The sequence below is a fragment of the Acinonyx jubatus genome, chromosome A1, assembly GCF_027475565.1.
Source record: "Acinonyx jubatus isolate Ajub_Pintada_27869175 chromosome A1, VMU_Ajub_asm_v1.0, whole genome shotgun sequence".
Classification (NCBI taxonomy): Eukaryota; Metazoa; Chordata; class Mammalia; order Carnivora; family Felidae; genus Acinonyx; species Acinonyx jubatus.
The window spans coordinates 177753428-177765546 of NC_069380.1; the positions used below are offsets into that span (position 1 = coordinate 177753428).

General features: G+C 47.6%; 1 protein-coding gene across 2 annotated transcripts in view; it reads left to right on the plus strand.

Annotated features, from left to right (window-relative positions):
• The window catches only part of SLIT3 (slit guidance ligand 3), a 590204-nt gene that overhangs the window by 477372 nt on the left and 100713 nt on the right, over positions 1–12119 (plus strand). For both annotated transcript variants that reach the window (XM_027034042.2, XM_053226652.1), the window contains 2 exons: positions 6090–6161; positions 10979–11050. In XM_027034042.2, coding sequence (XP_026889843.1) covers positions 6090–6161; positions 10979–11050 — 144 coding nt within the window. The remainder of the gene's footprint in view (positions 1–6089; positions 6162–10978; positions 11051–12119) is intronic.

Sequence of the window (12119 nt, forward strand, 5' to 3'; positions counted from 1 at the left end):
TTTATCATCCCAAAGACATCTGAATGTGACTTTTCCTTTTTCCCATCAAGAATTTTGACTCGTGTCCATGGCCACCCATACAATCCAGACTTCCCCTTTCTCCTTAGGGTTGCTTGGCACCATATCAGGTTCTTCAGATCCCATGGGCCATCCTTAGCCAGTGGTGATGCGTTAACACCTTAGGAGGGGTTCTGCACTCCCCAACATTTGGGGGGAGGAAGGACTATCTCTCATGCAAAGCAATCTGGCAAACTCTTTTAGAATGTTTTTCAAAGCCAAGGCAGCTCAGAGGAGTGTCTGCTGGTCTCCCCGCATAGCAGAGCCAATTCCTCTAAAAATAGCTTTCTTCCAGAGAACCCACAGTGAGACAGTTCCCTGCAGATTTTCCTCGAAACTGAGCTCCCACCATCACCATTCTTGCTGCTCCCTGTTGATTCTCTGAACCAGCTCCAGCCTCCAGCAGGGATAGATTCTGGGAAGAGCCAGAGGCTCACACCTTCCTCTCTTCTGTGGTCTTCTGTCTTCACCCCTGAGTCCTCAAGCCTCCAGAGGGACCATCTGTGCCTACAGCCCCATCTTAATCACTGCCCATCTTCTTCCAGTTTGCTCTACACCCCCACATAGTGCCATCCAGTGTATCTCATGCCCTCTGCAGTAGCATATAGATTCAGGTGATGGAGAAGGGCTGTGTGGATGCACTGAATGTCAAGTCATAAGTGAAAGCATCTGGGGGAGAGGAACGGTAGCCCCACTCTCCACCTAGTCTCACCTCACCCCTGTTGTTTATCTGGGGTGGAGAGACAAATAGTGGTTTATCTGTTTAACAAAAGCAAATATTTTCCCATTACACAGGTCACCAGGGCATGTTAAAAGGAGAGAACTAAAAAACAAACCAAAAAAAAAAAACAAAAAAACAAAAAACAGTCAAAAGAACAAAAGGACTGGAGGGTTCTGGAAGCCGTCAACAATCAGGATTCTTAAATGTTCTGAGAGCACCAGGTTTCTGAGGGATTGCCACGTGGAAGGAGGGAGATGGGGTGGATTGGGGCAGTAGTCTAAAGGGGAAGCCGCTGAAGCACAGAGAATAATGAAGAACAGAGCCTTAGGATAAATAGTTCAGGGTTTGAGTCTCAGTTTCGCCTCTTACTTTGCGCATCTTTCTTAACATCTCCTGCTTCACTTGGTCCGCCACTGCCCACCGACCCCCCCCCCCGACCCTTGCAAAATGGGGCTCATCAGACCTACTAGAGATTTTCCATGAAGATTAAATAACACAATTGCACAGAAAATTAGCACGATGTTTGGAAGGCACTGAATGAAATCTGAAAAGAAAAGCCTATGCATGTGTCACATGGACAACATGATAGAATGGTTTGGTCTCAAGTTCCCATATTATTTTTCATTCATTGTTTTCTAAGATGATAAAAAAACAAATTCTGTGGTGGAGGCATGTGGGCATGTGCAAATAGTAAGAAGAGAAAATCTGGCTCTCTCTCTGCTTTCTGCAGGCAGTGCCAGGTATTCTGCAGAGTAGGTTAGGAGCGGCTCGTGTCACATATGCCTGCATCCCTCAACTTCGTTGTTACTATATTATTAATAACACTTGCTTTGTAGTTTTGCTGAAGGAATAAAATGAGCCAGTATGCAAAGAGCACAGTGTCTGACATAGAAAAAGCCCTCGATAAATGGTAGATGTTCATCGTTATTGCCACCTCAGCCACACCACTACCAATATTCCAACCCAGCTCCAGGACGTCTTTATCAGGTGACTTGTAGCCATGCCCTCGCACTAGCCATGCCCCTGCCAGTCTCTCTGGCATCATGTTGACTTATGCATTGCAAGAAATATATTGCGTTCAGTCGCATGTTTGCAAATGACAGATCATTAAGGAAGCACCGAGAAACTAGGGCAAATCAATACAGAGCGCAAACGGCTGAAATCCCCATCAGATGTTCCCATTGTTTTTACTGGTGCCGGAAGATGTTCAGATGTTTGATTTGTATGTTTGTTTTTATGCTAGTTCTATTAAATCAGTTTGCAGCCTGAAGAATGTTTGCCAGACAAAGAAAGACACATGTGCCATTTAAGAGAGACCTAAAACAGCTGTTGGCTTCAGACACCTCTCTAAATGTGACAGTTTTTTGCTGATGCTAATGCTTCTTTTTGTTCTTCACACTGAATTCCTGTCACTGGGAGTATGGATCTTTGCATGCTTGTTCCAGGCTATATAAAACCTACCAGGGGCTGTTTCTACATAGAAAGTTTGTGTGTGCACAGGCACTGTAGTCTTACTCCCTTGACAAAGGGGCCATTTCTCTGAGGATGAGCTGCCGGCAACTAAAAATGGAGATGCCTCAGCTACAAATGGGATTCAACAAAGCTTAGTGACTGTGGGCTCAGGTTTTTGAATTGAATAAACTTGCCTGCATTTCCTTCCTGTAGCTCTTCTTGACTTTGTGAATTTGGACAAGAGACTTAACATCTCCGAGCCTCCATTTTCTCATGTTTAAAGCGGGGATGGTAACGATGAATAGGACCTGCCTCACCATGGTGTAAATATTAAGATAAACAAGCCATGTAAAACTCTTAGCCTAATGCCTGACTTACAAGCACCTGACACCTCATAGCTCTTACTATTGTTATTACCCCTTCCCTTGCCTTTACCTCACATTCGAAGGACACTGACTATTCACAACTGTACCACCCCAGACAAACTCTGATCCCCTCTGGAGCGAGGTTAACCCACATCATGGCATGGCCTTGGCACTCCATAAGGGATCAGGTGTCTAGCCAGGACCCACAGCAGCATAAGAAGCAGAGAGACTGCAGAGACAAATACCATCCCCAGAGTGTACTAGTCTGATGGGTATAGGACGCACAGAACCGTCCCTGCTAAGATGGAAGTTCTTTGCTCAAAACCACACCTTTGTACTCTGTTTGCATATTTATATGTATTCGCATCTGTATTGCATCTCCCTCAACTCCTACAGCCTTTTTACAAAATGCCTACGTCTTTTTTTTATTTCCTTATGAAATTTTATTTTAAGTTTATTTATTTTTTAAAATTTACATCCAAGTAAGTTAGCATATAGTGCAATAATGATTTCAGGAGCAGAAGCCAATGACTTCATCCCCTACGTAATAACACCCAGTGCTCATCCCAACAAGTGTCCTCCTTAATGCCCCTTGCCCATTTAGCCCATCCCCCACCCACAACCCCCACCCCCAGCAACCCTCATTTTGTTCTCTATATTTTAAGAGTCTCTTATGGTTTGTCCCCCTCCCTGTTTTTATATTATTTTTGCTTCCCTGCCCTTATGTTCATCTGTTTTGTATCTTAAATTCCACATATGAGTAAGGTCATATGATACTTGTCTTTCTCTGACTGACCAACTTCACTTAGCATAATCCACTCTAGTTCTGTCCACGGCGTTGCAAATGGCAAGACAAAATACCCACTTACACAGAGGCTGCATGATGTCTCAGAATCAGCATTGGGGTCATAACCTCCTAAACTCTTCTGTGACTTTGGGGAGGCCACTTTAGCCTCTAGGCCTCAATTTCTCTGTTTTCAGAAAGAAAGGCAGTATGTCCGATGTGTAGAAACAGGTGTCAGTTCTGCCTCTTGCTAGCTCTGTCACTCTGGATGGGCTATTTGATCCCTGTAGGTTTTATTTTCCTCATCCACCAAATGAGGCCAACATAGCTTGCCTCATACATGTAAGGATTAAAAGAGATAATAGACATAAATCAACTTGGCCTCATAAATGATCGCTCTTCCTGTTTGTTATGATAGCAATAGAATTTGGTTCTGTGGTGGACCATCTTGGACTGTCTCTATCCCCAGATGATTAAATTCCTCAGGGACAGGTACCACATACTGCTCATGGATTCATCCCTCCCTTGAATCTTACACCCCTCACTAAAGTGCAGGTTAATTTGTTATGAATTGCACTGACAGCCAGCCGGCCACGCACCCTCGGCTGGCCTGACTTGCCTAGGTTCTTGGCCTGCAGCTGGAAGCAGTGGGTCCTCTTGTGAAAATGGAGGGGGTTACCATCGTTACAGACAGTGACTCTCCCCAGAGGCATCATCCAGCCGCAATCCCTTGCCAAAGTGGCAGGTGAATCACAGGATTCCTGGAGAGCATTTTCCACCTGACTGGCAGCCCCAGAGACCCATGGAGCTGTTGCCTGGGCTGAGAGATCCCTGCTGAACTCTGCTCAGCTGGAGAACAAGAATGTCCTTGGAGCTTCCCTGCTGCCTCTGCAGCTGGCTGTATCGGGTAGCCCACAGTCTCTGGGACCTTGTGGCGCGCTCTTGTGCCTTACCAAGAACCAGACAGGCCCCTGTCTGGCCAGCCTGTGCCCATGTGCCCAGCAGAACACGCCCCCCACCCCCTCCAACAGGCCACAAAGGCTTTCTTAATAGACCGTGGCAGTCTCATTTGTAGACTCTATTCATCTAGCAGCCAAGAATGATCTGTCCTGATGCTCCCTCTCTCCTCCCACCCGCCTTTCCTCTTTCTCTCTCCCCCACCCACCCTTCCTTTGGCCTAGAGAGTGATTTGTCTGTGTTATGGGTAGGCCTGACAAACCATTCCACATTAGCAGCTGAGATGTTGTTTGAAATGGGAAAATTGCTGGCAAACTGCTCCATTAGCAGTTCCAGTAACAAATACTCTCTTCCCCCAATGAAGATGAGATCGCAGAGGCACAAATTAATACGACTGTCTCCCCGACTCTGCAGCGGGGATTACTCTTCAAGATGAATGGGTTCATCCCAGCCAGAAATGTGCAGCCACTGGATGTAGCCTCTGAGGGAGCCACTTCCGCCCGTCTGTTCCTTCTGCTCCCCCCACCCCCCGCCCCCGCGCACACCTTTTTTTGTGTCTTCCCAGCTGAGAGGTTAGGGAACATCCATGCCAAATGAGAAGGTGATGACAAGACCCGTGCCTTGGAGACAAGGGAGATGGACGAGAAGGAGATGCTGAGTCCTCAGCCGAGGCCTGAGGGCATCACTCATCACCTCTAATAGAGGGCCCTGCCTCCTACTCAGGCCTGTTTCCCACCACACCTGTTCTTGGTAACAGGAAGTCACCTGAGAGGCGAGAGAATAGAGATGCTTACTCACTTCTCTTCAAGAAAGTTCTCGGCCCTGGGCCTGGGGCCTATGACATCTCTTGTCATTCCAGAGTTATAAGAGAGGAAGGTCTTCAGGAAAGTCTGTAACATAGTAAAGCCACAGATTCTAGCAGCATCCCAGGGGAGTGGTCCGGTCGGGGCGCCTAGGGTCCTCAGGGTGTCGGAGTCAGTTTGATGAATGGCAGGCTGGGAGCCTAAAGACTTGAAGGCCATTTCTCCAGCATATTAGAACAGCCCATTGAAAAACCCAGAAACAAATAATCAAATGTTATTTATTGTATGTCATATTCCTGAAACTAATATTATATGTCAGTTATACCTTAATTTTAAAAAAAGCCAGGAATGAAGTCAGCCATTGTCATTTCTGCCTGTACAATACCCCAGTGGCAGTGTGGTTGAGTTTTTTTTTAATTTTTTTTTTAACGTTTATTTATTTTTGAGACAGAGACAGAGCATGAACAGGGGAGGTCCAGAAGAGAGGGAGACATAGAATCTGAAACAGGCTCCAGGCTCTGAGCTGTCAGCACAGAGTCCGACGCGGAGCTCCAACTCACGGACTGCGAGATCATGACCTGAGCCGAAGTCGGCCGCTCAACCAGCTGAGCCACCCAGGCTCCCCAGTGGTTGAATTTTTGACAGAATGGTGACATGCTTCCAGGGCAGATGAGCATTGCTGGCCCATAGGCCACCTCTTTTTCTTCTCTTTATCCCTTTGACTTTTTCAGCATGCCAGTTACTTCCCACAGCTTTTGTGAAGAAGACATCTGCCTTCAAAGACTACTTAGAATAAGCAAGAACCAAAATCCTGCAGAAGTTTGCCCAGTGTCCCGCAACCAGTATCGGGTGCCATGTGATGGGAGGGGCCGTCCTGTCCCCCAAGGCCCTCAGCAACCGCCTGTTGACAGGTGGATAGTTAACTGACTCTTCTCTGCTCTGTTTCCCAGACGCCTGGAACAGAACTCCATCAAATCCATCCCTGCTGGAGCCTTCACCCAGTACAAGAAACTGAAGCGAATGTGAGTTTCCCCTGGGGAGGAATGAACCAGATGTTTTCAGTCTGGGGGGTAATATGCCCTATGTAGTAGGCGACCTGCCCAGATGACAGCCCACATCACATTCCTCATGGAGAGCCCAGTGTCAGGCCTGGAATGCTTTCCTGAGATTGCGAGGTAAGGTTCAGGAGTGTTGCTTTCAGATGGTGAAGTGTAGCGATGTAGACACCTCAGAGCTGAGGGCCTCTCCAACTAGAGCGAAGTAAAATTATCTAGGTGAGAGGTGCAGCTGCATTGGCCTAAAAAAGCCCATACTACCATGTTTATTGTCTTCTGGCTTTCATGATGTGGACCTGAAGTAGGAACTTCAGTAAAAATGAGATGGCAATGGCCTTGTATCAATCTCCAGCACCCTAACATGTTGGCTGTGGTACATGCCTACAACTGTGCACACATTCACCTAACAAAGAGTGGCTGTCCACCACCTGCAAGGAATTGCAGGGTCTGTGGATAGAGCATGCTCTAAAATAAAGTCTGCTCTCATGGAGCTCACACATTTGAGTGGGCGAACACAGAAAAGAAACAAATATCAGAAATTGCTAAGTACTAGAAAGTGAAACAAAGGGCGGGCCCACGAAAGCCTCTCTGTACAGGTGATCCAAATGAAGGGTGGGAATGAGGAGCTCTTGAGAGAGAGCAGCTGAAAGGCCCTGGGGAGCGTGCATGGATGGGTTGCAGAGCAGGGAGGGGGACAGAGGCAGGGCTTGTGTTGGAGAGGTGGGAAGGTAGAGGCCAGATCCTGTGACCCTTTAGACCATGACAAGGACTTTCTGTTCTAAGTGAGATAAGAAACCTTGGGCCCTTCCTTATTCTCCAACCACATATGACTTGCCTGTGATTATCCCCACCACCCCCATTACCGCTGCATCCGGTATCACTGCTACCACTACATCCTATCAGTCCCTGGTTACGCCAGTGCTGCCATTCCTTCCCTCTCACGGCTCCACTGACAGCATCCTGTACCATGGTCCTCATCCCCGCCATTGTGGTGATGTCATCATCGCTGCCTTCCCCAGCCCCATGACTGTCCTGAGCACGACTCTGTGAGTCACGCAGAGCAGGGCACTCCGAGGGGACGCCAGTAGGATTCGGAAATGGCCCAGCCATTGCCAGCTTGGATATTTAGAATCTGGGAGGGAGATTCCTTTCCCTTTTCTGAGCTGAGAGATCATTTCTTACAGTCCAGTAATCAAAATGCTGCTCTTATCCCAGTTACTTACTGTCTCTGGCCTCCCACGGAGGAAAAAGAGAGCAGGTAGAAATATGCACAGGCTCGATCTTGTTCCCTTCCACTGAAGGCTGATTCATCGGTTTCCCTTGAGTAGGAGGGCCTACATTGAAGAGGTTAAGTGTCTGCTGACTCCTTTTTATGTTAAAAATAAACATCCCCAAGAAACAGTGGCATTGGTTGGCTTTACCCTCAGATCTTGGGAAGGCAACTTCCCATCTCCCTGGAAATCCAAACCAAACAAGATTTTCTCCTGGTACAATTCCAGAAGTGGAAACCAACCTAATGAGCCAGCCCTGAGCACATACTTTTCCCCTCCCCTTGGCAGCATTCTTGCTGGAGGAGCTGTATAAATATAGGCCTTAATATTTAAAACCTTAGGCCATTAATCTCCTGGTCTCCCTGCTTCCCCAGCTCACTCCATACGCCCCCCCCCCAATTCATTTTTAAAGCCTAACTTGATTATGCAGCCAGATAGTAATTTCAGTGAAAAATGACAAGTTCAGTCACTGCCCCAACCTATATCTCTTGCATGATTTAAGTTACTGCTCTAATTTTTTGTGAAGTCCAGGTAATTTAGAGCTTGGCTATGTTTTACTGTCCTTTCTTCATCCCATTGGAGTTGCCATGATCTGTGCATTCAAAATTCATAAGACCTTCTCAGTCACGACCTGGGAAGTGAATTTAATTTTTGATCACTTCTGATGTTACTGATATTTATTATGATGCCCCCTTGCCCGCCCCCCCCCCCCAAAGGGATGGCGGTAGGGAAAAGAGACCACTTACAGATTTTTCCAGCTAACAGAACCTCACAAATCAAGATGGAAGTATGACGGCTTGGGAGAAATAGGGCCCCTGGTCAGAATGGATTTTAAAACCCTAAGTGTGAATTCCTCATAGGTGTACATGAACCAGTCTCTCTAACAGAGAGAAGTTTCCCCTCAACTATGAATGAACCACACCCTCCTCCTCTTTCTAACAACAACAACAACAACAACAACAACAACAACAACAAAAAGCCCCTGGAATGAATGACTTTGTCCCTATTTCTCGTGTCCAGCTTAGTAGAAAAAAATACTTCCAGGTAAAAACTAGTATCAAGGTAGAGCCATTTGAGAGGAGAACAGAGGGCACTAGAGAGAAGCCCTCAGTTGACAGGGTTGGTTAACTGATGGCGCTGACACATGGGGACCAGAGCTGTGTGGTGTGGCCAGAAGGGCATGTTCTTTCGTCTCCATGCTCTGAGGTAGAGTAGAATCCACAGGTGCCAGCACCTTCCCACTTGAGCCTTGCCCGCATGGAATTTGCCACCTTGGCTCCGAAGAGTCTAGAAAGTCCGCTGCCTCTTGTCCATCGAGTTTGTAAGCCCCAGGGGACTGGGGTGGGTCAGAGACCAACCAGGCCATAAAATGCTGTGGCCTAAAGTATGACCCAGGGATCACGTGCATGGGAATCACATAGAGATGTGTTACCTATGCAGACTTTTTAGCTCCCTTCCCCAGGCTAGCCAAAGCAGACTCACTGTGGGTGCACTTTGAAAACCACTGATCTATAGTGACCCAGATGCCTGGAGTCAGCTCAGGGCCACCTGCTATGGACCTGGAGGGGTCAAGCATGGAGACTGGTAGGCGGCAGAAGCCTTTCCCAGCCTGCCTTCTGTCCAGTGCCACTACCTTTTGCATCCATCTTTGTGAAGTGAGGGGAGACTTGAGATACCAGCCCTCTACCTGAAGAGCCATGTCAAGTCCCCTCTGGCTCTGGGTCCTTGCCCTCAGAGGGTTGCTGTTTCCTTCCTGCAGTATTAAGAACTAAGATGAAGTGACCCTCCAGGAGCGGTTCCCAGTTAAACTATCACTTGTCCAGTTCTACTCCCCATCATCTCCAAAACCACAAGACATCCCTCCTGTGCTGCAGAGAGGAGTGCATCCAAAAGGCTAGCTGTGGACTGAATACCACTTTGCCCTGACAAGGCTAAAGCAGAGGACTTTCCCTCCACCCCACGTCCCAGAACTTCCTCTTGCATACTGGGGGGTCTCAGTAGCTTCAAGAGACATCCCGTGATCAGGAAAACAAAATAAAAAACCCAGGCTTGCTCACTAGTCTGATCTGAGCACAGACCCCGCACGCCTGCCTGGAATGCCTTGCTAGGCAGGCAGGCCAAGGGCGAGCAAGATTAGGATAATCCAGGGCATTTGCTTGTTAAGACCCTTCTACAAAAGTGGAGCGCCGAAGAAAAGCCTGGTGTAAACTGACGAGTTTGTGAGCACAATCTGTGGATTTGTAAGAGGCGATCTTGCCAGCTAAAGGGATAAGCTCGACAGCTGTGCCTAAGAAGCCTTAACCTGTGAAATATCTTTCAACTTACCGGCTTCAGAAGCAGGGAGGGAAGAGAGCAGAGGCCTAGGAAAAGTGGTTGCGCAACGCTTTAGAAGGAAGGGAGAGACAGACCGGGGGAGGATGCTTAAGAGGCTGGGGGCTGGGGTGTCTGGCTCGCTGGAGGCAGTTGCTTAAGGATCTGCTTAGATGTGCTTTCTTCTCCGTATCCCCTTGTCTCCTCCTCATTGACCCTCCAAGACCTCAGCTCTCTCTCTTCTGAACAAAACCAAAGATCCATTGATTTATTTTGTTAAAGGAAAAGAACTGGAGAGGTACGTTGTCTCTGGAAATTGGAGCATCTCACCTTCCAGTGACAGGAGCCCAGAGGCCGCCCCTGAGCTAATGGCTCAGAACGTCTCCCCTCTCAGAACTGAGGGCCAGGTGCTCACAAGTCACTGGGATGCAGGAAAGGGGACAGCCTCTGGGCTTTGGAGAGGAGCCGGGTCAGGGAGATTCCTCTGCGCCAGCCCGGCCAGCCAGGGGAGCTGCCTTCTGTTACACAGCGTCCCTCTCATCCACGTTACCCCAAAGCCCTAGGCATCACTCCCCAGGCTTGTGCCTTTCTGAGGAGCACTCCAGTGACAAATCCACATCTCAGAGGCATCCCGTGAGAATCGCGTGATGTGCTTATGTCACACGACCTGAAGGATGCCCTGAACCAGACAGAGACTTAAGTCCCTGCTCAAAACCTCTTTTCAGGTCAGGAAGGAAAGGTCACTGGGGAGGTGAAATGACTCAGGACTATTTGGGGGAAAAAATAAGCATTGGCTGAGGCATGAGACAAGAAGATGATGCTTGCAAGAACCCTGGCCTGTGTTTGGGTGAGGCAGGCTTCTGCTTCATTTATGCTATAATTGCTTGGTAATGCGACAAGGCCCTAATGTGACTGAGTGCAGTCTTCCCTGCAAAGTGAGGGCTCACATGTGCAAAGCCATATGTCAAAGTCAGGGTGCCGTGGGTGGGCGTTCTTTGAAAGCCAAGAAGAGTGAAAACGTGGTATATTTTATGAAGAGACAGTTGAACTGAATGGTCTTTAAGCCCCTTCTCTTGTACGATGAATACATAAATTGATTAATTCTCACCATTTTCAATATCTGAAATGCTTGACTCACACTTAAGAATGGTCGTATCACACCTTTGAGCTATGTTCTCAGACTCTCCCATTAATGTTTTTTAGAGACATCAGCAAGAATCAGATATCGGACATTGCTCCAGATGCCTTCCAGGGTCTGAAATCACTCACGTCGCTGTAAGTGGGGAGCAGAGTCATGGGGGAGTGGTGGGGGGGGGGGAATGTGTCCATATTTTTCAGGAGGTGTTTATCAAGGCTTTATGTTCCCTTACACACTTGTGGCAACCTGGTAAAAGAAACAAATATTTCTTCAGGGGAAATTGATCTTAGGGAATATTTCTACAACCCAAATGCATTATTTTTATTGATTAAGTGCCCAGCAGCCTTCCTAGCTATTGGCTTCTAATTCAAATGCATCTTCAGCTCTACCCACACGTCCCCCTCCTGCCCTGCGTGCCTCAGCAGCGCTCTCTAGGGAGATGGAAGGACAGAATGGTAATGTATGTTTATTACCAACGTGCCCATTTCTCCCAACTATGTGACCTTGTCAAGGGAGGAGCTAATTTTCTTCCCCTGATTTTCAGGCTTTTTCTCCAAACCAACCTCATGGCCTTTGTTCTGAGAAAGCACACTTGCCATCCTGTAAAGGCTTCTTTTCTTGGGTTTTGCAACCCTAGGGCAGCCTACTGGATGGAACCACAGCCTCATCCACCAGAGAGTCAGAGACCCACAGGGGCAAGAAGGCATGGGGCTTTGTCCTGTGGCTCACCGTGTGGCATGGGTAATGTGACTTGAGCCTACTGTGTATTTTCCTCACAGACAAAACGAGGATAGTGATACCTTTTCTGCCTACCACATATTCAATGGTGACCACGATTACAATAATTGGCAGCACTTATTAAGCACTTACTGTGTGCCAGATACTGTTCTAGGAGTCTTGCAATTTTAATCCTGATAACAACCTAATACACAGACTCTATCCACTTCCTTCTTTTACAGTAGAAGGAATCGGGTGATCTAAGCTCCACACAGACAGGGACTTTTCTCTGTTTGGATCCTGGCTGAATCTCTGGCATCTCAAACAGTACCTAGCACATGATAATTGCACAAAGCTAAAGCGTGTTGAATGAATGCAATTATCTGAAATCCACAACTGGGAGATGCAGGATTGGATCCCAAGCAGTATGACTCCAGGACCCATGCTCTCAATCCCCAATGCTATGCTGCCTCTCGAGATAATATGAAA